The 24,032-nt window shown below is 49.7% G+C and overlaps 1 protein-coding gene across 2 annotated transcripts in view; it reads right to left on the bottom strand.

Annotated features, from left to right (window-relative positions):
• The window catches only part of TBC1D2B (TBC1 domain family member 2B), an 832,871-nt gene that overhangs the window by 125,786 nt on the left and 683,053 nt on the right, over nt 1–24,032 (bottom strand). For both annotated transcript variants that reach the window (XM_069624408.1, XM_069624407.1), the window contains exon 12: nt 5,691–5,812. In XM_069624408.1, the coding sequence (XP_069480509.1) occupies nt 5,691–5,812 (122 nt within the window). The remainder of the gene's footprint in view (nt 1–5,690; nt 5,813–24,032) is intronic.

Genomic DNA, 24,032 nt, shown 5'->3' on the forward strand with positions numbered 1-24,032 from the left:
GGGGGACGCTGACAAGTCCAGTTGACTGATGAGTCACAGAAGCAATGGCCGTCCCAGGGGAAGGACAATGCATCGGCCATGTACCCTGGCTGGGGGAACCTGCTGGCGAACCTCAGGCACTTGGTGTTCACCGCCGTCACGAACAGGTCGATCTGGTGACTGCCCCATCATCGGAATAGGAGATCCACTTGATCCTGCCGAAGCTCCCACTCGTGGCAAGAGCGCAGCTCCCTGCTGAGTGAGTCGGCTACAGTGTTTTTCACTCCTGCCAGATGAAAAGGTACCAGGAACATCCCCTGGGCGACGGCCCAGTGCCACAGATCCTGCGCTTCCTTGGATAGGGCTGGGGATCTGGTGCCCCCCTGCTTCCGGATGTAGAACATTGTGGTGGTGTTGTCTGTGAAGATCCATACCACTTTGCCCTTGAGGGACGGAAGGAAAGACCTGAGGGCCCAGAACACGGCCTGGAGCTCCAGGACGTTGATGTGCAAGGACCTCTCCTCCGGGAGCCAAAGGCCTCTTGCGTGGAGATCTCCGGTGTGCGCTCCCCATCCCTCCAGGGAGGCATCCGTCGTCACCGTCTCCTGGTGCATTGGGGTCTGGAAGTCCATGCCCGCCACAAGATGCGCAAGGGTGCCCCACCACCAGATCGCCTGATGGAAAGTCTCGTTGAGGGAGATCTTGTCCTCGAAGCTCCCCGCCACTTGCATCCAACGGGCATCGAGGAACTCCTGCAGTGGTTGCATCCGCAGCCTGCACAGGCGCACGAGGTAGATGCAAGATGACATCATGCCGAGCAGGGACTTGATGGACCTCACCCTGGCCACTTCCATGGTCAACAGCCGTTGTACCTTGTCTAGGATGGCCTTCGTCCTCTCCTCCGACGGTGAAGCCAACCGCGCCACTGTGTCGAGTCTGGCTCCCAGGAACAGGGTGTCCTGCGACGGTACCAAGTGGGACTTTGCAAAGTTGATCGAGAATCCCAGTTCCGTGAGCAGGTGGACAGTCTTCGCTGTGTGGTCGACAGCGAGTTCGCTTGACTTCACTCGGATGAGCCAATCGTCCAGGTAGGTGTAAACGTGGATCCCCGCCACTGGTGCCAGGCACTTGGTAAAGATCCTTGGAGCAGACTTCAACCTGAAGGGCAGGGCCGTGAACTGGTAGTGCCGCCCTTGGACCACGAAACGGAGGAGCTTTCGATGTCCTTTGTGTATGGGGATGTGAAAGTAGGCATCCTCCAAGACAAGCGACGATAGGAAGTTGCCTTCCTCCAGCTGTCCCAGCATGTGCTGAAGGGTAACCATCCGGAACTTCTGGGCTTTGATGCATTTGTTGAGGGGCCGAAGGTCCAGGATGGGTCACCAGCCGCCGGTTTTCTTTCGGAAGAGGAAGTACCGCGAGTATACTCCGGAGCCTCTTTGGGGCGAGATCTATCGCGCCCTTTCTTGCATTGCTTGTACCTCCAGAAGCAGCTGTGGAACGTGGTTTTCTATCCTGGCCACAGGTGGGAAATGGGGGCACTTTCTTTGAAACTCCAGACTGTGCCCGTGGGCCAGGGCAAACAGCATCCAACGGTCAGTGGAGATGGACTCTCACACGCCGACGAAGTTTGCCAGCCAGCCTCCCACCGGGGTGCTTAGGTGAGGGCCCGACGTCACGGCCGGTTCAATCCTGTTTCGCCAAGGCCTTGCCACCCTAGGCTACTTGGCGACGACAACGGTATCCACCGGTCTTGCTGCGGCCTCTGTGGGCTTCCTGTGACAAGGAACCGGCAACTTGGCAGTACGACAGTGAACTGCCGCCGAATCCTTTGGAGGCGCCTTGAGATTTGCCTCCAGAGGTCCGAAAGGACGGCCGTCATTGATGAAGAGTGGCTAGGGCACAGGCCGCCTCGGTGTCCGCTTTGATGGCCGGTAGCGACTCGTCCACCACTTTCCCAAATACGTTGTTTCCGTCGAAGGGCATGTCCAGTACCCTGGTCTGTACGTCCTGATGGAAATCGGTGGCCTTGAGCCAACCGCGTCGGCAAACGCTCTTGCCCATCTGGCGAAAGCCAGTGTTGGCGATATCAGTGGTCACCGTGATGGCGTGGTCCGACGCCACCTCGCCTTCCTGAAGGATTTCAAGGGCTTCCACCCTCTTGTCTGGGAGGAAGTCCAGGTGGGGAGCGATCTTGAACCACAGCTCCCCATCGCAGCGTGCCACGATCGAAAGGGCGTTGGCCGCCTTGATGGTCGTCGCCGCGGACGAGATGACCCGTCGTCCCATGGCATCCAGCTTCTTTCCCTCACCGTACGGTAGGGACGTGGAAGTTGTTGCCATCGCCCCTGCCGATTTCTTCTTGGCCGCCGCAGAAACAACCGAATCCGGGGACGGCTGTGCTCTAAGGCACATAGGTGCGGAGTCTGGGACCCGGTACTTCTTCTCGTACCGGTCCCTCTTCACAGGGGCCGTGGACGGGTTCTTTAGCAGGGACAGTCCTTCGTCCCAGATGTCGTCCAGTAATCGGACTGAGAGGACGGTCTTCCTCTTGGCCTCCCGTCATTGGTAGAGGAAACCTTCCTTCTTCGGCTCTTTGGGGCATAGCTGGAAAAGCTCTGATGCCCTGTCGATCATGGCGTAAAAGGAGTCCATTTCATCAGGCGGGGGGGCAGGCCCGGGCAGGGGGTGATGGGAGATCCGTCCCGTCGTCACCACCGTCGTCCGTCCCCGTTGTCGCCGTCTCCATTCCCATCTCATCCCTCGGAGGAGGGGATGGAGGTGAAGGCTGGAAAGGCGGGGGAGGCTGGATTCGCCTCCGCTTCTTCGGTGGGCTTCCCGACGGTCCAGGCGGCGCTATGGTGGTAAGGGCAACCTTGTCCTTATCTCCGTACACAGGGTCTGCAAAGCCATCAAGATTGCTTCTGAATTGTCCTGTGGCGTAGATGGCTGGGGTGCGGGGACCTCCGTTTCCTCCACGGCCCGCGGCTCCTCGTCGGCTCCACCGTTGCTCTCCACGTCCGCCTCGTCGGGATCCCTCACGTAGGCCTCAAACTTCCTGTCCAGGATAGCTTTGACGCCAGCCAGCTCATCCTCGGAGGTGGTATCTGTGTCCGTTATGGCTACCGTGCTCCCCCCCTCTTTCTCGTCCCGGGGTTTCTCAGGGGTCTTCCCGATAGGCTGGAAAGATGATTCCCCCTGGGGTGGCAGGGAAACTCTAGGCCTGGAAGTCGTCTCTACTGGGGTAGCCTCCACAGGCTTCACCAGGGCCGCCACGACTCCTTCAATCGAGGCCTTCGCCGGGTGAATCAGAGCCTTCACGACCATGGGCGCGTCTGAGGCCTTCACCTTAGGGGGAGGGTCACTGCCTGGCCCCCCCTTGGCTTTCTCTGTCAGGATCGACCGGGGCTTCTCCCGAAGCTTACCTAGATTCCCCGACTTCATTTTCCCCGAGCCAGAACGTTGGCTCGTGGATGATGGCGTCAGTGACATCGCGCCCTGCCTGGCAGCCGAGGAGCCCGAACCAACAGCGCTCCCGGTGTCCGTGGACTCGCAGTGCTTTGCCTTTTGTTGGGCCGCCGTCGCCGGAGCACCCTCTCAAAGGTCTTAAAAGACCGCTCAGATTTCTTCTCACCTGCTGCTGGGCTCTTCCCATCCAGCCAGTTGGTGAGCCGAGTATGAAGGTCCTTCATTGTCCGGGTGGACATGTTCTTACAGAATGCAAAGTCCTCCTCCACGTGCGACTTGTCGGCATGAAGGCAGTAGAGGCACCGGGAGTGCTCATCTTACTTGAAGACATTCTGTAATCCACATCCTGGGCAGTTCCGGAACAGTTTGGATCCAGTAGGTGTCGAATCTCCTTTGTCCTGGGCCATGTCTGAATCGGGCTAGGCCTCAAAGGTCTTCCGGATCCTCCAAGAAGTGTAATCCGATGAACGTCCGCCCTTGAAGGGGCATAGAAAATTCTGAAACGGGTCCCCGTTGATCAGAAGTAGAATTGGTGGAGTTTGAGGCTCGATTAACCGAAAAAAATAAGAGTAAACTCTTTGAAAAAACGCAATACACAGTAAAAGCTCGAGAGCTACAGCACGAGGACTCACAACACTTGAACGTGCAGTAAAAATCTGAAGATGGCTGCCAGAGGAGGGGCTTAGGTAGAGGGCAGTCATTGGCTGGGGGCAGTATGACCCAGAGACCAGTGATTGGTTATTAGTAGAGACAGTTCAGAAATGAAACAAACTGATTTTTTCTTTACCGAGGATTCCCAGCCCGCCGACGGGGAATATTCATGAGCATGTGAATCCATGCCAGACCCCATGCTGGAGAAAAGCGTATTACATAATTCATATGGAGGCCCTACTGGTCATAGTGCAGAAGGGGAAATCCAGAGACCCTCCACACATCAAGGGACATTTCTATAAACTTTGGAACTTTGTCTCCTTGGAGTGGGTCACCTACGCAATCCAGGGGGAAAGGTCAACATTTTCAGCTAAATGGGCCTCAATCCTGGACTTCCTCCATGGAGAATATAACGATCAGCACGGTCCACACAACGTACGGATACTGTGCATATCCTGAAGCCCCGAACTCTGCCATCGATACCCATGTACTGGGAAGGGGGGAGGGGGGAAAGCGGGATTGTAAATTGTTGGTGGTTTGTTGCACTTATCGGAACAACCCAAAAATATAAAAAACAAAAAAATCATGCACGATTCGCCATTCTCATCACAGCTCCTCTTAGGAAGGATGCATAGATCTCTGGAACAGCCAAACAGTCTCTGTAAGCCACCACGTCCAGTCATTATACTCCTCAACTATCCCAAACACAACTTGATCCTTCGCAAGGCCAAAGTACTTGGCAAACAGCAATAGGAGTGCAGCGATTTCCATTAAAAAGCTGTAGCACCTTGTATACAAAGACCATTGGAATGGCAGTTCAGAACACACAGCAAAGGTGAACTAAGTTAGTATACCATGCAACATAGAGGCACCAGAGATCCGGAATGAAACGACAGATAATCTGATTAAACACTGAATGTGCTCTATTATGAATGTTCGCCATAAATATTTTATTGGTATAACAGATACATAGCCTAAATAGGATGCAAATAAGTCAGATTAATAGAATACTAATCAGATTGTTAACAATAAATATAGGAATGGAAGGAAAAGTGCTCTATTCTGCATCAAGCTGTTTCAAGTTCTTACTTATCAAGCCGATTTCTAAATTGAATGTTAACATGTTTAATTTCGGAGTACAATATATATGAATCGTCAGGCACATATTTCAAGACTGATATTCCTAACTAGCAATGTAAACAAACAAATGTATTGTCATACTCGGTTAACATACACAGAAAAGCAAGCACGCATCCAGTGCATGGAATACCTTTCCTCTGCACAGCCACACTGCACCTTCCATCACCACTTTCAAAAAGAGCCTCAAAATAGAACTGTTTCTCCACACATAAGCCTGCCCCTCCATCTCCCCCCTGCCACCACTAGTCTATCCTAATCTTTCTATCCTATCGTGATAATAAATTGCAACTTCTGTTTCCCTCCCACCTTTTCAGCCTTATAAGGTACTCAGACACGCTCTCGGTAGGGCCATCGCTGAACCCAATCTAATAAAATAAATAAAACCGGTGGATTTCAAATGTCAAAATAAACACTTTCAAATGCAAATGAAGGGACAACAGATGGCTTCCTACCTTGCATCAAGAATGGTCCTGGTAAAATATCGCAGATACTTGAATATAGACATGGAGTCTTGAAGCTTTAATATTTCTTCTTCTTTGTACTTAAAAAGTGCCAATGCAAAACGAAAAATGACCTGCAAGCACCAGTATGAGAAATGTTAATTCCCATTTACATCCACCAAATTATTTTGAGCACCTCTAGAATTACGTTTGAATACAGCACTTTTTATACACTGCGATTTAGCATAACTACATTTTGTCATTCTAATGCATTATGGCCCTCTTGCTACAATCATTACAATTACACTATAACAAAGCAGGAGTAGTAAGAAACGGATCGCATTGTGCAATTGACACGCTGCACTATAGCTAACCCAAAATTGTATTGTCTAGTTACTTGGAGTTTTCTGACATCAGCCAGTGAAAAATTGTAAGAATAAGGAATGGAAGGTTGAGTGGAAACCAATTCAACCAAGCTTGGGGGATAGCACCAGTTAAGTGTTAGGAAAGATTACGCTTTGTTCCCATTGACTTCTATGGGAAAAGCTTATTATTTTGTTGCTTTGTTTTGACTTCTGACCTGACTTTTTTGGAGGCAAGTAAAGCCTTCTGCTTTACCTTTCTAGTCTTTTGGCTAATTTTTATGGGGAAACTAATCAGTCCATTAGACTATCCGTACTGAGAGACTATGTCCCTCTGTGAATTTCTTGTATTGTTACAAATGCACACATCACCCTAAAGTGAACCTAGGTTCGGAAACGATGTACCCTTTTAATTTATTCTGTAGTGGCTTTTTGGTTACATTTACAATATGCCCAGGATGAGCTGGTGTCAGCAGATATTTTTCAACAGTGTTCCATACTTTTTACTCATGCGCTTTTGCATTTACTGCAAATGGGCACTAAAGGTGGCTAGCCCCTAGTGATGGTCATGTCACAAGTGACTGATGGTGTTTTAACCATATTGTTCTTTGGCCTTCTTCCGGTCCTCTCTGGTCTAGAAATCCGATACATGTGAATCCCTTTCCTGAGGCAAGCTGCTGATTGCCCAGCAAAGATGCAGTTTGTGTGAGAGCCCGGATGTGTGGGCTGGGACGGTCTGGTCCCATTACATATGCAGGTTCCTGAATGTCTGTTGCTGGGCAGATGTTGTGCAAATGGCAATCCATGAGTCAATAGCCAATGGTAGTTTGAATGGTGGAGATCCTCTTGAATGAAGGACTCATGCAACCATTCTTCAGATCACAGTTGGGAGCCACTCCTCTATGTACAAGAGAATCCTGTTGACAACCCCTGCAGATGACTAGAGCATCAACTCCAATGAAGCCCTGAACTCAAGAATACCCGTATTGGTATTTTGATCCCTAGACCGGTGGAAACAACCAGTCTCGAACCCTGTTTGAGGATCTGTGCCTTCGGAAGCATCCCTGGACCAACCAATGGGCTGACCAGCTCTCTCCTGGGCTACTTCACTGAAGCAATCACAGTTACGAGTGCATCCTTGGAACTTGGAGGATCTTCAACTTCTACAACAAGACTCCAGAGTTTTCAGCCTTCTTGCATCAACGGAGGCTGTGCAGGACATGCCCCTTTCTTAGACCCTGGAAGATAGCCTGTTGACCGGCTAATCGTGGTGACAGTTGCAACAATCCTTCCCCTCCTAGAGGTGCTCTGAGGTCACCGGGACCGCACAAGTCTTCATCTTTTCTCCATTTTTGTGTTCAGCTTGTAGGTGGCACCACGACCGACCAAAATGAAATAATTTGCCTGAAAGTGACCTCTGCACCTGCAACCCCTGGGTTTTCCTCAACCAGACCAAGCACAGAAGATTGTGAGCCCAACTGATTCCAAAACTCAGCAGTGGTATCTGGTGAAATCAGAGTCAGGGGGTAAGTTAACATACCTGTTCTCCACATGGTTACATGGGCACAAAGTCCTGTCCCTCAACTATTATTTCCTGGTCGTTGAGGCCTGGTCAAGGATCCCATCATAGACCTATTCTAGTGTCTGAGATTGCGTTAGTTTACTTACCTGAACTGTACTTCCCTTATTGACTATGTAATCATATCCACTGGCATTGTCCAAATCTCTCAACATACCTGAAAAGTATAACTTTTTAATTGATGGCGTTGGGGCACAAGGCCCCAAACCATCATACGGTTGGACTTGTTAAGTGCAAGGGAAACTATTCTGTGGTTACTTTAAGTGTCTATACTGGGTGTTTCAGTGTTTATTGAGGTATATGCCTTCTTTCTTCTCCCACGGGTGAATGCTAATATTTGAGTAAGTGTGTGAGAATATTTGACTAGAAGTTTTATTTGCTTAGTGTGTATTTTAAAGGCCAAATAAATTATTGTATATTTTTGTACTTACCTGTACAAATTCAATGATTTGTTATTCCGTGTGGACTCATTGTAACCCTAGACCACTCACAGCCCTCTTGAGACTAAGATTTGCTGCTCTAATACCGTACCTTGATTGGGGTTGGCTAGTTCTCAGCATTTCCCTGTTCATCAAAATAGTGTGGCCTGTCAAAATCCACCCCGTGTTGATTTTGGAAATCCATCTTAGCAGTTAGTATTTTAAAACACCAACACATTGTACGTTTTGTGAAACTTCCAGCATTTTGAGTAGGTTATCAGCTCTGTCCAACAAGTCTTCTAGTCCTAAATACATACATTTGTAAGGTATATTCAATCTTCTAGTCCTAAATACATACATTTGTAAGGTAAATTCAATCTATTTAGTATAAAGCACTTTCCGTCTGAAAAACAAATATAAAATATTTGCACACAAAACTAGTAATTCAAGTCTTTATAATTAAAGGAACTATTGCAACAATCATGTCAAATATACTGAGTAAGCAAAAATAATTTCCAAAAACCATCCTATGTCATTTCACACATTAGGCTTCCTGGTCCATTGATTGAAATGTTAACTTCCATTTTAACATTAGCATATACTTTTAAATGATGTATCCTACGACTGATACATGGGAAAAGAGCTTCAATTGATCTCAGTTCTTTGTTATGGCTTCAGAGTTAGCAAGTCGCATTACGAGCACAATGACTACATAAACAGTTATGATGGTTTATTTATATAGCGCCTATACACAATGTGTTTCAAAGCGCTTCACGACAAGGGAGGGAACAAGGGGAAAAATACAAAACAGTCGTACAGGTCATGAATAACAAGAATGTGAACAAAAAACTATCATACTTGGCCTAGCGACATTTCAGATAGTGCAAGTGCTAAGACACAAAAAGGAAGGAAATGGGAAACACACAGTCGTCTACCGTACTAGGCCTAATGAACACAAGGTGAGGGAGAGGGGAGGAGAAGGGGGAGAGGAACAAAACAAGCAGCCATCGTACTAGGCCTGACGACATTTCAGATAGTGCTGGGGGTGGGGGGGGGGTGTAACAAGTAAGGAGGGGAGGAGGAGACGAACAAATAACTATCGTACTAGGTCTAGGGACCATTCGGATAAAGTGCATAGAAAAAAGTAAGAAGGGGGGGCAGAGGAAAAGAAGGGGGAAGGGAGAGGATAAGAATATAAGCAGGGAATACACAGGGAAAAAGAGTAGAGAAGCAGAGGGGAGAGCGGAAAAGAAAAACAGTTGCAGGGGTCAATGAGGCACCAATTGGCAAGGGAACAAAACGTAGGCAATGAATTCACAAAGACAATGGGCACAGCATGATTCAGGGCCAACCTGAGTGTGAGAATCCAGGGAAGGTCCGGCATGAGAGTAGAGGGGTGAAGCCCCAAGAGTCAATGTGTCCAAAGTAAATCCAAGCATTTGCAAAAGTCATTTGTGATGAACCCTTCATGAATCATGACAACTCCAGCAGAGAGGGTGGGGGGGCCAGAAGGGGCACAAAGCAATGACTCAGGGGAGCAGATGGGGCACACACCCGCAACAAGGGGAAGGAGGGGGGAGTGGCGCATCAGCACACATCAAAGGGGGCCAGAGGGGGAGGGCAGACACACGCATCTGGGGGGCAAGAGGAGGGCAGGGGGCACACACGCATCATGGGGGTTTGGGGGGCACACACGCATCACAGGCGGGCAAGTGGGGGGTGGGGGCACAAGCATCACAAGGGCAAGAGGGGGCATACATCACGGGGGCACATGCATCACAGGGGGGCAAGAGAGGGTGGGGGCCCACATGACAGGGGATAAGAGGGGCACATCACGGGGGGCAAGAGGGGTTGGGGGCACACGCATCACAGGGGCAAGAGGGGGAGGGGGCACACATACATCAGAGGGGGCTGAGGGACACATGCATCACAGGGGGCAAGAAGGGCACACGCATCAAAGGGGCAAGAGGGGGTGGGGGCACGCATCACAGGGGCAAGAGGGGGTGGGGGCACATGCTCATCACGGGGGGCACAAGGGGGTGGGGCACATAAGTATCATGGGGGCAAGAGGGGGCACACATCACGGGGAAAGAGGGCGTGGGGGTGCACACATCACGGGGAAAGAGGGCGTGGGGGCACATGCATCACGGGGGCAAGAGGGGGTGGGGGCACATGCATCACGGGGGCAAGTGGGGGTGGGCACACATCACGGGGGCAAGAGGGGGTGGGGGCACACATGCATCACGGGGGCAAGAGTGGGTGGGGGCACACATCAAGGGGGCAAGAGGGGTGTTTCGGGCACGCACACATCACAGGGGCCAAGAGGGGGTGGGGGGCACACATGCATCACAGGGGCAAGAGGGGGTGGGGGCACACACATGCATCACAGGGGGCAAGAGGGGGCAGGGGGCACGCATCACAGGGGCAGGAGGGGGTGGGAGCACACGGTCATCACGGGGGCAAGATGGGGTGGGGGCACACGCTCATCATGGCGACAAGAGGGGATGGGGCACACGCTCATCACGGGGCAAGAGGGGGTGGGGACACATGGTCATCACGGGGGCACAGGGGGAGGGGGCACACGCTCATCACGGCGACAAGAGGGGGTGGGGCACACGCTCATCACGGGGGCAAGAGGGGGTGGGGGCACATGCTCATCACGGGGGCAAGAGGGGGTGGGAGCACACACTCATCACAGGGGCAAGAGTGGGTGGGGGCACACATCAAGGGGGCAAGAGGGGTGTTTCGGGCACGCACACATCATAGGGTCCAAGAGGGGGTGGGGGGCACACACATGCATCACAGGGGCAAGAGGGGGTGGGGGCACACACATGCATCACAGGGGGCAAGTAGGGGGAGGGGGCACGCATCACAGGGGCAGGAGGGGGTGGGAGCACACGGTCATCACGGGGGCAAGATGGGGTGGGGGCACACGCTCATCACGGCGACAAGAGGGGGTGGGGCACACGGTCATCACGGGGGCAAGAGGGGGAGGGGCACACGCTCATCACGGCGACAAGAGGGGGTGGGGCACATGCTCATCACGGGGGCAAGAGGGGGTGGGGCACATGCTCATCACGGGGGCAAGAGGGGGTGGGAGCACACACTCATCACAGGGGCAAGAGGGGGTGGGAGCACACACTCATCACAGGGGCAAGAGGGGGTGGGGGCACATGCTCATCACAGGGGCAAGAGGAGGTGGGAGCACACGCTCATCACAGGGGCAAGAGGGGGTGGGAGCACACACTCATCACGGGGGCAAGAGGGGGTAGAGGGCACACATCGCGTGGGGGAAAGAGGGGCATGGAGGGACACATCACAGGGGCAAGAGGGGGCACACATCACGGGGGCAAGAGAGGGGTGGGGGCACGTGCATCACAGCAGGCAAGAGAGGGGTGCATACTTCTGTGTAGTGGTCGGAAGCTCAACTAAGTGACAAATCAACACCTTATTAAATACAACTCAATTCAAGATTCACGTCCAAAGAAGAATCAGTCCTGCATTTTGATGTGAGATTCTCTATCAAATAAACCCTGTACTCGTTCCGTTTTTTCAATTAATATTGTTGCATCAGGTGAATGAATCAGGATTATTGTACCAGTCCCCATAATACAATTTTGCCAACTATTTTTTTTTTTTTATATACACACACGCACTGGTGTCGTCTCAGAGAACATCTTGGATTACGATTTGTTTTACAGTTGCCTTTTGAGTGCTAAAAACCGACATCCTCATAATCCAGTCTATGATTGACTAAACCCAAGTTTTAGCTTGCCTGGAGGGTAAGGCAAATAGTTCTCTGTTGACACTTAAGACAAATCCCAGTACATTTCTCAAAATAATTTTCTGTGGATACCTACAGTGTTAAATATCCCCTAATACATGTAACAACTGACATTCCCTCCTATCCGCTTAGGCAAGCATTGATCCCGCAGCCATTGTTCAACTGCAACAGCCACATTTCAGTATTACCCAATTCATTTAGGAAAATTATCCAAGAGCATAGTCCCCATTAGATTGTTCATAAGCAACAGTCCTGCCTACTTTTGCTCGAATCCGGTCCTTTATTATAAAATATCTCCAGTCACATTTTCTTTATTCAATCACAACATAAAATGTCTCTTCATTCACCGTCAGCATCTATAAGGCACAATAATTAAATACTATGAAATATTAAGTGTACTTGCAAGGACAGCATAATTTGCGAGAACTGTTGGAATGCAAATTTAGAACATAATTTTAAAACATTCTATTTGCTAATGTCAATACTGCGAATGCCAAGCGATAGATACGGATGTATTATTTTTCGATGTACTTTTTGAAATCTGTTCAATAGCTCCTATGAGTCAACTTAAAAAATGTCCACATTCCTGCAAGGTCTCCACCCCCGCCCCTACCACTACCAGCCCATAATATTAAAATATCACCCCATTTTGCACTCAAACTTGCTTTCTATTGCTTTTCTGGTGTAAATGCCTATCCCCTTTGTGCTGTTCTCCCCCAAGCGAAACTATCACTATAAAGTTCAATTTTGGCAATCAAAATGTAAAACCCTATTTTTGTTTTCAAACTGCTCCTGGTTAAGTGCTACTTTGCATTATGCTTCTATCAGAAACCCATTAGACACGGGCAAACGAGGGTCACAGCAAAACCATTGCTGGATGACTTACTAGAAAAGAACAATTAAATGAAATAGATGATTCAATAACAGGCTGTTGAAAAGGTGGAGGGATGCGGTAGATGGATGCAATACATGGGGACAGCTCAGACAATTAAAATGTTAACTATATTTTTCTTCAAAATATTCATTGTCATGATTATCATCAAGCAATACAAGCTTCCACTTCACCCAGTTTAACTGGGTGTTTAACGTGTATCTTTTTTATGTGTACACATTACCAAACACTTGGCTAAAATGTTCCTGTATGTGCAAATAAAGTATACGTAGTTAGCTTGCTGAACCGGTCAGCGTTTTGGGGGGAATTCAGGTGTTAAAGGTAAGTGCTATGCCGAGTTGTTTACCACTACCCATTTTCTCTGGAAATGGGAAAATGCAAGCTATGTAAAACTTCTGCGTATTCTGAGCCAACATTTAGCATAGTACAAAATCAGGCATATGTTAAATGCTTGAGTAATGTTAAATTAGAAGAGTGCGTGGGCTATGAGGGCTAGGCATCCAAAGGAACAAATAAATGTGGCAGGCGCTATTGTGTGAAATGTTTGGCCACATCACCACAGGTTAAAAAATGATGCTCAATCCATTTGTGGTGTGTGCAAATGAGGAGGCTAAGTGTGTGCGCGAGGTGAGAGAGGCGCAGCATGTGCTGAGGAAAGCTCAACAGTTGGTGGGGTTTGGGCACGAATTGGACCAAGTGCCACGCACATGTAGAGAACGGCTATGAGATATGTTATAAGAGATGTGTAGACTTGATGTGATAGCACCACTAAAGTCTTCTAATGGAATCCCCCAATTGACTAAACTAAATATCGGCGGTGCGACGCGTGATATGATCCCACCAACATGTACGAAGTCTAGCTGCTGCATTCTGCATAACTTGCAGGTGCTTTAAAAAAAAGTTTAGGAGGCCCAATTACGCAGCATTTCAGGAGTCCAGGCGAGAGGAAACGGTGGCAGTTACGACCAAAGGCTGTTAACTGGCACTGAGATATGCAAGCGCTGTAAGAACGAGAAGATGAAGAAACAAAAAGTGGTAAACAAGTTGGTCTCTGGATAAAGAGTTGTCAAGTTTGAAACCGAATTTGTCATCGCGTTGGCGGATATTGAGATTGGGTCCGTAACTGGTCGGACAAAAGGAAGAGTCCCACAGGTCACAGGTTATCAAAACATCAGTGTTCTCGGTATTCGGTTTTAACCAATGTTTCATCGTCCAATTGGCAACAGCCACAAAGCAATTACAAAAAATGTACTCTTATGACAGGGTACTAGATTCACATGAAGGAGAATTTTAGGTTTGCTGGCAGTGAAACAGAATTGGAGACTAAATGAATGAATACATTTTCCCAAGGCCTGCATGTAGATATGCAATAAAAAGAAGAGAATGGTAAGACTCCTTAGGAACCCCATATGGGATAGAAAATAGCAATCACCCCCACTTAGGAGGGCATACAGAGCATGTAGAGGCCAGCCAGCTCGAGACTAGGCGAGGGCCGTTACCGGCCCTGTGTACCCCCCTAAGCGGGGACGATTGCTATTCGCACCCGTGGGTTCGTTCGAGGTGTAAACAACTTTATTTTTTGTATTACTTTCTTTTTTACGGAAGTGTGCGCTCTGTGCATGTTGCACAAGCCCAATCTCGCATAAAAAAAAAGATGGCCACTATGCTGGCGGCCACTTAAGGGAAGGAGTGCCAGGACAGGAGCACAAAGCTCCGGTCCAGCAGGTAGGTGGGCAGGGAGGGGAAGGGGCAGCATGTCTTGGGGGCTGGTGGAGACGGTGCAAAGGCAACAGGGAAAGGCTCTATGTTGCCGCCTCAAAATCAAGATGGCGGCACCCAGGGAAGGGCATCAGGTGGCTGGAGAAAAGCAGGTGTTATTGTGTTCACGCTCACGTTTCCAGCCACCAGATTGCCTGAGCACACTTCCCCAGGTGCGAATCAGAAGTTGAGGTAACAGACATGAGGTTAGGGACCTAAAGGCAGTCCCATTGAGCCCTTGCTCCTTTAATCCGCACAGAAGCAAGGAGTGATGGACAGTGCCTCGACTCGGCTTCCATTTATCACTTGTAGCGTCGTCAAGAACCACAAAATGCCACAGATGCTTCAATAATACACCAACTCCCACATTTAGAAAAAAGGGTTTTTTATTTGTAAATCAGAAAAGGGTCTAATAGCCAACTCTCTCTCTAACCTAGGGATGGGCAGCACCACCCTTCCCCAGGCATTCCTCAACCCCAGGTGGATACTAGTGATCAGTAACCCCTACTATCTAAAAGCTATTTACCCTCTTATGATGGCCATAAACCAAATGCTTTATCTAGGTTTCCTCTGGGACAGGGCCATCTTAACAGTATTGGGGGCCCGGGGCACGAACAGCCTTGGACCCCCCCCCGAAACCCATGTTGCCCCCCGAAACCCATGTCCTACTCCCACCCCCCTCCAAACCCATGTCGCCCCCCGCTATACGACACCCATGCCCCCTCCATATCGAGTCTAATTCAACAGATACTCCTCTAAGCTTTACCCAAAACACTCCCTCCACTGGGATCGCTTTGAATTAGATCTGTGCTTTTTAGAGGATGCCATTGTTATTTCTAAGCAGTCTTCTGACAGGTAATGGCTTAATCATAGCTGTAAACAGCTCCTCGTGCAATAAACATGATTAATCCACTTTATCTTCAGCCACTTGATTTGTAAGCAGTATATGTTGGTTCCCTCTATACCATTCCACCGACCCACCCTTCCATTCTATCCCTGTTCCGCCATTCGGATCAGCGCCCGAACACAATCGGTTTCTCTCCGGCCCTGTTACTCTTCCAGCCCCATCTCCATCCCAAGCTCCCCCCACCCGGTGCCAGTGCTCCACTCTCACAGTGCCATTTTGGTTTCCAGCCCTCCCCGCCCACTCCCAGAGAAGTTGGGCTCCCTACACATGCGCTGCCATTCAAACTCTGGCCCGCAGTCCCATCCCTCTGTTTCTCAGCTCACACCCGATCTCCTCACGCCCTTGCCAGGTGTGTGAACAATTAAGCAACATGCAAGAAGTTGCAAAGAGACAAAACTTTGTCATGGGCAGTGCAATAATGGTCCCGTTTTATCATCGGACACAGTCCCCTCTCTCGTCCTCTGCAGCCACATCACTACCGACAACAACTGAGTGATTTACCGAGAAGCGCGCAGTCGCACTATCACAAGGATTTTCCCCGGTACACCGAGGGGTGTGAAGACGATGAGCTCAGATCCAGCAGAGTGTGCAAACAAAAGGAACGTGAGACGCTTGATACTATATGGGATACATTACTCACCGTAATCGTATTTCTGATGCTTGTATCTGCTTAGATTCACATGCTGTGCATAGGCCGACATCTAGTGGAAGCTGCGGAGTATTACAGTTTGTTTTTCGAAACTCGAAAATGGGCGTCGACACAGGCGTGCCAGTAATACTATCCCTAGTGTGACGTCCACTGTACCCAAGATCCCTCACGCGTCTAAGATCCTCAGATTGTATTTTTTCTGACATGAGGAAGCATGAGGAGTAGCGTGAGTACAGATAATCCAAGCAGATAGACAGGAAGGTAAGACTACAAGCAATCATGCGCCTTCTCTCGGAGGGGAGGAAGGGTGGGTCGCATGTGAATCTAAGCAGATACAAGCATCAGAAATACGATTACGGTGAGTAATGTATCCCTTCTGAGGCTTGTGGAATCTGCTTAGATCACATGCTGTGCATAGATTAGCGAGCAGTACCAGAAGAAGGAGGTGGGATGTGAGAAGGGTCATGAGCAAACAGGTGTCTTAGAACCGCTTGTCCCACTTGTGTATCTGTCTTGGAATGAGTGTCAATGCAGTAATGCTGAGTAAAAGTGTGAATAGAGCTCCAAGTAGCTGCTTTACAAATGGTGTCGAGGGAACATTTGCAATAAAAGCCAGAGTGGCCCCAATGCCTCTAGTAGAATGGGCCCTTGGCGTAAAAGGCAGAGTTTTTTCAGAAAGAGTAACACAGCTGTATACAGTTGATAATCCACTTCGAGATCGCGCCTTTAGAGACGCGATCCCCTTCTCTGCCTGTAGCTACGGAGACAAACAGTTGATCTGTTTTCCTTAGCGGTCTGGTTTTATTTACATAGTAGAGGACCGCCCTACGCACATCAAGGGTGTGTAGTTTCACCTCAGCTGAGCTTTGCGGGTTCTGGAAGAAAGCCGGAAGCTCGATGGACTGGTTTACATGGAACTTAGATATAAATTTAGGTGAGAACCTAGGGTGTGTGCGTAAAACCAATTTGTCTTTGTGGATAGTAAAGAAAGGATCCTGCACTGACAGAGCCTGAATTTCACTGACCCTTCTTATAGAGGTAATGGCTACTAAGAAGGCCGTTTTATAAGTCAGGTGTTTGAGACTACTTTTATGCATGGGTTCGAAAGGGGGGCCCATGAGCTTAGCTAGCACCACATTGAGGTCCCATCCTGGCGGTGGGTTCGAAATAGGAGGGTGAAGTCTCTTTACTCCTTCCATGAAGGCTTTAACTACTGGTACTTTCCACCACGATACTTTGTTATGGGATGTGGTGTAAGCCAAGAGGGCTGCCAGGTGTACTTTCAGAGAGTTAAAAACCAAACCTGCGTCCAGCAGGTGGAGCATGTATGTTACAACGTTGGAAGGAGTGCAATCAACTGGGTTGATTTGTTTATTCTGGCACCAAATAACGAATCTCTTCCACTTGTCAAAGTAACAGTGCCTTGTGTTTGGTTTTCTGGACTCTTTTAGGATGTCCATACACCTCTGTGGTAAATTGAGATGGCCAAACTCTATGACCTCAGGAGCCATGCTGCCAGGTTCATTGAGTTGGGTTCCTGGTGCACTGTTTGACCTTGTTGCTGGGACAGTAGATTGTACCAGGCTGGGAGTTTGATGGGCTCGCACACCGCCATCCTGCGTAGGTGTGGAACCCATGGTTGTCTCGCCCACATGGGAGCAACTAGGATGAGCGTCATCGATTCCTTGTTCATCTTGTACACCACCTTCCTGATGAGAGGAGTTGGTGGAAAAGCGTACGCAAACATCCCTGACCAGTTCATCCACAGGGCGTTCCCTTGGGAGTCTGGCTGGGGGAACCTGGATGCAAATCCTGGGCATTGTTTGTTTTCGCTTGTGGCGAATAGGTCTATAGTGGGGAAACCCCACTGAGAGAAGAGATCTTCTACGATATCTCTGTGAAGGACCCATTCGTGTTCTATTGGGAGGGAGTCTCTGCTTAGGGCATCCGCTAGGGAATTGAGCTCCCCTGGAACATGTTGTGATGACAGGAAGATGTTCCGTCTGAGTGCCCATATCCAGATTTTCTGGGCAAGCTTGGACAGATTTGGCGAACGAGTCCCTCCTTGTTTGTTCAGATAGAACATGGCTGTCGTGCTGTCCGTCCGGATCTGCACCAAGTTTAGCAGATGGGGCTCGAACGCCCGAAGCGCTCGGAATACTGCCAGAAGCTCTAGCAGATTGATGTGGTTCTTGGCTACTGAGTGAGACCAGAGACCCTGAGCTGTGTGGTGGAGGTGGTGAGCTCCCCACCCAGTCAGGCATGCATCTGTAGTCACCACTGCCTGTATTTCTGGGTCGTAAAAGGGTTTTCCCCTTGCGAGATTCTCTCTTGTCCACCAGTGTAAGCTCTGTACCAGTGTTGGCGAAACGACCACTAGATCGTCCCACTGAGCACTTGCCTGAGACCACTGTTTCGCCAACCATTCCTGCATGGGACGCATGCGCAGACGCGCGTGGGGGACCAGGTAAATGCATGACGCCATCATGCCCAGTAACCGCATTGCTTTGCGTACCGTTATTTGTTGACCTGACTGATAATGTGGAATTTGCAGTAGTATATTCCCAATCCTCTCTTCCGAAGGGAAGGTCAACCCTTTCTGAGTATCTAGGATTGCTCCTAGGAACTGTTTTGAGGTGCTTGGCACCAGACTTGACTTCTTCTCGTTGATAGAGAAGCCTAATTCGTGGAGGAGGTCGATAGTCCTCTGAATGTTGGTTTCCCCCGTTATGAGCCAGTCGTCCAGATAAGGGTACACTGGGATTGCCTCCCTGCGTAGGTGTGCAGCTGCCACCGCCAGTACCTTGGTGAATACCCTTGGTGCTGAAGCTATCCCGAAGGGCAGTACCTTGAATTGGTAGTGGCGACTGTCCACCTTGAAGCGCAAGTATTTTCTGTGCGCTGGGAGCATGGAAATATGAAAATAAGCATCTTTCATATCCAAGGTTGCCATGTAATCCCCCTTTTTTAGGAGGGGGATTACCTCTTGTAGCGTGGTCATACGGAATTTTTGGGGCTTGACATACTTGTTGGCAGGCCGTAAGTCCAATACTGGGCGCATTGTCAAATCTTTCTTTGGCACAAGGAAGTAAGTTGAATAGATACCCTTGTTTACCTGGTCTCCTGGGACGAGTTCTATCGCGTCCTTTTCTAGCAGAATGGCGATCTCCTCGAGAAGGATCTTCTGATGTTCTAAGGAGTGTATTCTTTGTCGTGGAGGGTGGTTCCGGGGACGCTGCAGTAATTCTATACAATATCCTGTGGACACTGTTGACAGCACCCATCTGTCTGAGGTGATCCCTTCCCAAGCCTGGGTGAAGTTGGAAATGCGTCCCCCTACTGGGGTTGCGTGCGAAGGGACCCTGAACTGAGCGTCACTGCTTTGGTGGAGGCGTGCCACCTCCCTTGTTGGGGCTGCCTCTGCCTCTTCCACGACCTCTCTTGTTACCCCTGCCGTAACCTTGGGTAGACTGCTGGTTGTTGTTCCATTGTGTACCCTGTCCTTGGGCATAGTTGCCTCTTTGTGAATTTTGGCCGCGTGGGCGACGAAAATTACTGTTCCCCCTCTGGTTAGGGGGTTTGTTGGTAAGCTGGCCAAGGGATTTGAGAGTCTCGTATTCGTCCTTGGCATTCTTAAGTGCGTCTTCGACCGCTTTCCCAAACAATAGATCGGGTTCCACCGGCTTGTCTATTAATGAAGCCTGGGTTTCTGTTTTGAACCCCGACTGCCGTAACCACGCATGTCTCTTGATAACAGTACCTTCTGCTATCAATCTTCCTGCGTTGTCTGCGGCGTCGAAAGTTGCTTTTAATATGCAACCAGACACGGCTCTCCCTTCTGCCGAGATCCGAGCCAACTGGCCCTTTACCGGTTCAGGAGCAGAGGCTATGAGCGCCGCGACCTCTTCCCATTGATGGCAGTTGTAACTTGCCAACAGGGTGGTGGAGTTTGCGATCCTTGCTTGGTAGGCGGACGTTGAGGCTACCTTCCTGCCAAACCCGTACAGTTTTTTGCTCTCCTTGTCGGGAGGAGCTTCTGACGACGATAAGGGTGTCCCAGCCCTCTTCCGAGTGTTGGTAACCACTAGGGAGTCTGGTTTAAGATGTCCTCTTATATAAAGAGGGTCAGACTGGGCTGCCCGAAAAAGTTTTTCGACTCTGGGGTTGACGGCTCTGGTGAGGTTAGGATTCACCAGGGATGGATCTATTCTACGTTGGATAGATTTAAGGATAGGGATGGTCTGAGCGACCGGCCTCCTCTCTCCCACCAACTCTTCTGCGAAGTCCCTTTCCTCCTGTACACCGTGGGTGTCGATGTGAAAATGTTCTGCTGCGCGAGCGAGAACTTCATTAAGGAGGGGCTGGTTATCAACTGGCGAGTCGGTAACTGGGGCTTCGCTCTCTACCGGGGAATCTACTCTGTAAATTTCCTGCTCATCTTCTACTTCCTCCAGGTCCTCATCATCCGCATAGTATTCAGTCCCGGTTTGTTCCTCCATAATTTCAAACTTCTGGTCCCCTTCAGGGAAAGGTTGTCCTTGGTATCTGGAGTGTGGAGTAGAGTATGGAGTAGAGTAAGGCTGTACCTCGAAGGGTTCAGGTCTTTCGAACCGGGCCTTTTTACTTAGGGGGATAGGATCAGAGGAGCCTGAGGGTGTGGCCCCTTGAGGGTCATACGAAAGGAAATGTTCTGGGTTTTTGTCATAAAAATCAGCTAAGGAAGACATCCTTGACATGACCCTGTCTATGTCTTCACTGGACCATTCTTTGGAACAGGGTATGACTTTAGTGGGCAACTTAGAGGACTTATCAAGGGTACCCTTGCTGGATGTTGATGTCCCAGAAGATTTGTGTTAGTCTGTCTGCTTAGGGTGGAAGGATGGTCTTACAGGAGTGGAAGACTGTGCTTTCCGCTGTTTCCCCCCCTCTCCGTGCGTGGAAAAATGTTTTCCCTGCCCCTTGGAGGCACCAGAGACTTTCGACGCCTGGCGTCGAGGGTCTGGAGAGGTATCTGTGTGTTTCGAGCGTGGGGCCTCGCTGGTGTTAACTGCGGCCTCGGTCTCCTGGAGTGCGGCCTGGGGGTGGAAATCGTCTTCGTCTTCCGACGATCGAACTTCCGTTAATCTAGGGAGCGAGGCACTCTTGGCAAGAGTGGATGATTGCCTTGCGTCATGCGGCGATCTCGATCGAGAGCGCCCAGAGGACACCGAGTCGGACCGTTCTATCTGTGCCTCTTTCCGAGAAGTCGACGTCGTCGAGGTTCGGTTGGACTTAGTGTGCTTAGTGTGTGTAGGGTGTGTAGCGCTTGCGTCGCCGGGGGTCTTCCCCCATAGCCGCCCTGCCGGACAACCTTCCGAGGTCGGGGACCTGCGCTCGGCAGTCTTTCGACGCCGTAATGCCCTCGCCGCCCGAAAGTACGGCGTCGCTGCCATCGCTGAAGGCGCCCTCCGCTGCCATGGCCGCCTGCCTGGCGTGGTGGGCCCAACGCTTTGTCGAACGGTCCTTAAGTGTCTTAGGCTTAAACCTACTACACGCTCTGCAGTTCGCTTCGGGGTGGTCCCTCGGCAAGCAGAGATTGCACGTGGCGTGCCTGTCGACCCAAGGGTATTTGCGGTTGCACTTGGGGCAGAATTGGAAAGGGGTACCCTCCATACGCACCTTGAGGCAGCGGGCTGGTAAGTGTAGGAAATATATAAGGTGTACCTATATACCAAGAGTGAAGAGTATGTACCACCCCCCACTCTCCCTACTTGCAGGGCCGAGGCCAGCGGCCTACTAGGCCCGGGCCGAGGCCAGCGGCCTTCCGAGGCCCAGATCCGTCGTGCAGCAGCCGACGGTCGATGTCTTCTCCAGCCGTCGTCGAGTGCCGAGGGTCGACGTTGGGGTGGGGAAGGATGTTAATAAATAATTTTAAACTTCAATAATTAGCAAAAGTATGCTAAGGCCAGGGGACTCCGCAAGATGCTTCCGACCAGTATGGCGGAAAAAAACAATCTGAGGATCTTAGACGCGTGAGGGATCTTGGGTACAGTGGACGTCACACTAGGGATAGTATTACTGGCACGCCTGTGTCGACGCCCATTTTCGAGTTTCGAAAAACAAACTGTAATACTCCGCAGCTTCCACTAGATGTCGGCCTATGCACAGCATGTGATCTAAGCAGATTCCACAAGCCTCAGAAATATATATATGTGTTTTATCTATCACATTTCTCACTTAGCATTCCCCTATCATTGCTGCTTTGCATATATTGATTATGATATGTTTGCTTTTCTTTTGGATGATTAAAGAACAAAAGTAATCTTTGACAGTAATTGTGACCTAGGCAGATTAGAAAACAAACCGTTAAGTGACACTGGGACAGGCTGTTCTGTGGTGGCACAGTGATGGAAACCGTAACTGCCAAATTGTTTGCGTTTCGTTTTTTACTGAATTTCTATGGGTTTTTTAGGGAATTTCTAACTCTAAAGTCCATTTCCCCCAAAAAATAAATGTAAATTAAATTTCAAAGTTAAAAAAAATAATATACACCTTTGGACATTCGGCAGGCAACACCTATGAGACAATATGCCAATGTCCTGCTCTTCATGCGCCCCTCCCTGCTCGTGCTTACCTTGACATGGACCAGATGGAAGGCCTTAGGCATGCCATGCGGCCCGTCAAGACCTCCATAGACATGGGCCACCAAACAGGTCAGCAGCCGGGCCGCGTGTCCGGCTGGGTTCAAATCTTGGATGTTGACTGCAGACCAGCTTGGTGGCTGCCGCTCCTTCAGATTCCATGTAGCTCCCCGTCAGCGGAAGGCGCCGAGCTCTGCATAGAGATGCTGGTAAGCAGTGATGTGAGCACAGCCACGCAGAGCCCTCTCCACAGGGAGATATTTTTAATGTGTATTTTCAACCCTTCCTTTACCAGTTGTATGATTTTTGTGCAGCATCCCTTGGTGACAAAATCCTCAAAACACAAATGGTGGCGTGGCTTTTTGCAGAGAACAGGTACACAGACCTTTAATTTTCTACAGGAAAACTGGACGTGCGTCTCGGTTTCCCAGAAAAGCTTTGACACAATTTAGTAAGCTAATTGGTACATGTTACAGAGATTTCCTCGTGGTTGTGTTAAATGGCTTCACAATGTGGGCACGCTGCACGCATGTGTTTAAGACAGTTAAAAGAAAGCGTAATGTGTTTGAATGCACACTAAACCAAACTGTTCTACAGGAATGTTGTTGAAAGAGGCAAATCCATCCTCGACAGGGCTACTTTGTGCATACCTTTCCAAAATTACTAGACCACCCTTCAGCCACCGCCTCCATCTTTGGAGTTTAGAATTGTATATCATTTCAAGTCAGCGTTGTTCCACCAAAGCAGCGCAGACTCTGACGTGTGGATTGCTGGCGTGTGTGAAAAGTTGCACACATGTGGGCTCAACTTAGATACAGGAACCAGCTTTCCAGGAGCCACTGAAGAGTGTGGCGCGCACCTTCCTAGTGAATTTATGTATTTGCATGGGAAGCAGGAGAGGTGACCACTTGTCCACAATACATTGCTTGTAAGGATCCGGGATTATTTGAGAAAATCGAGAGACATACTGTCACGTTGGTTGACACTAAGTTTGCGGCTGGGGTAAGGGGCGGGAGAGGGGAACGGGAGGTGACGCGGAAGGCACGGGGAAAGTTAGTAGTAGTTAGTTGTTCTACGTTTTTTATTTCATTGTGCTCGTGGGGGCTCTTGCACAAAGTACACAAAAAGACATAAAAACATTACGCAGTCACCTGTAAGGCAATGACTCTACAAAAGCAGGGGTTGTTTCACTGTAAGCTGTTTTGGAGGCGCTTTACGTGTTGTGCCATGTGTAGGCTTGCGAAGGCTAGGTTATGATGTTGTGATTGGTGTTCATGTTCTGTCATTCTGTAGGCAGCAGCAATAAGACTGACTGGGCACGACATTTTTGTGGGCTTACATATAGTGCAGGGGGGGACTCCAAGCATGTTTAAAGCGTATGGCG

The sequence above is a fragment of the Ambystoma mexicanum genome, chromosome 11 (genome assembly GCF_040938575.1).
Source record: "Ambystoma mexicanum isolate Mex_15411 chromosome 11, UKY_AmexF1_1, whole genome shotgun sequence".
Classification (NCBI taxonomy): Eukaryota; Metazoa; Chordata; class Amphibia; order Caudata; family Ambystomatidae; genus Ambystoma; species Ambystoma mexicanum.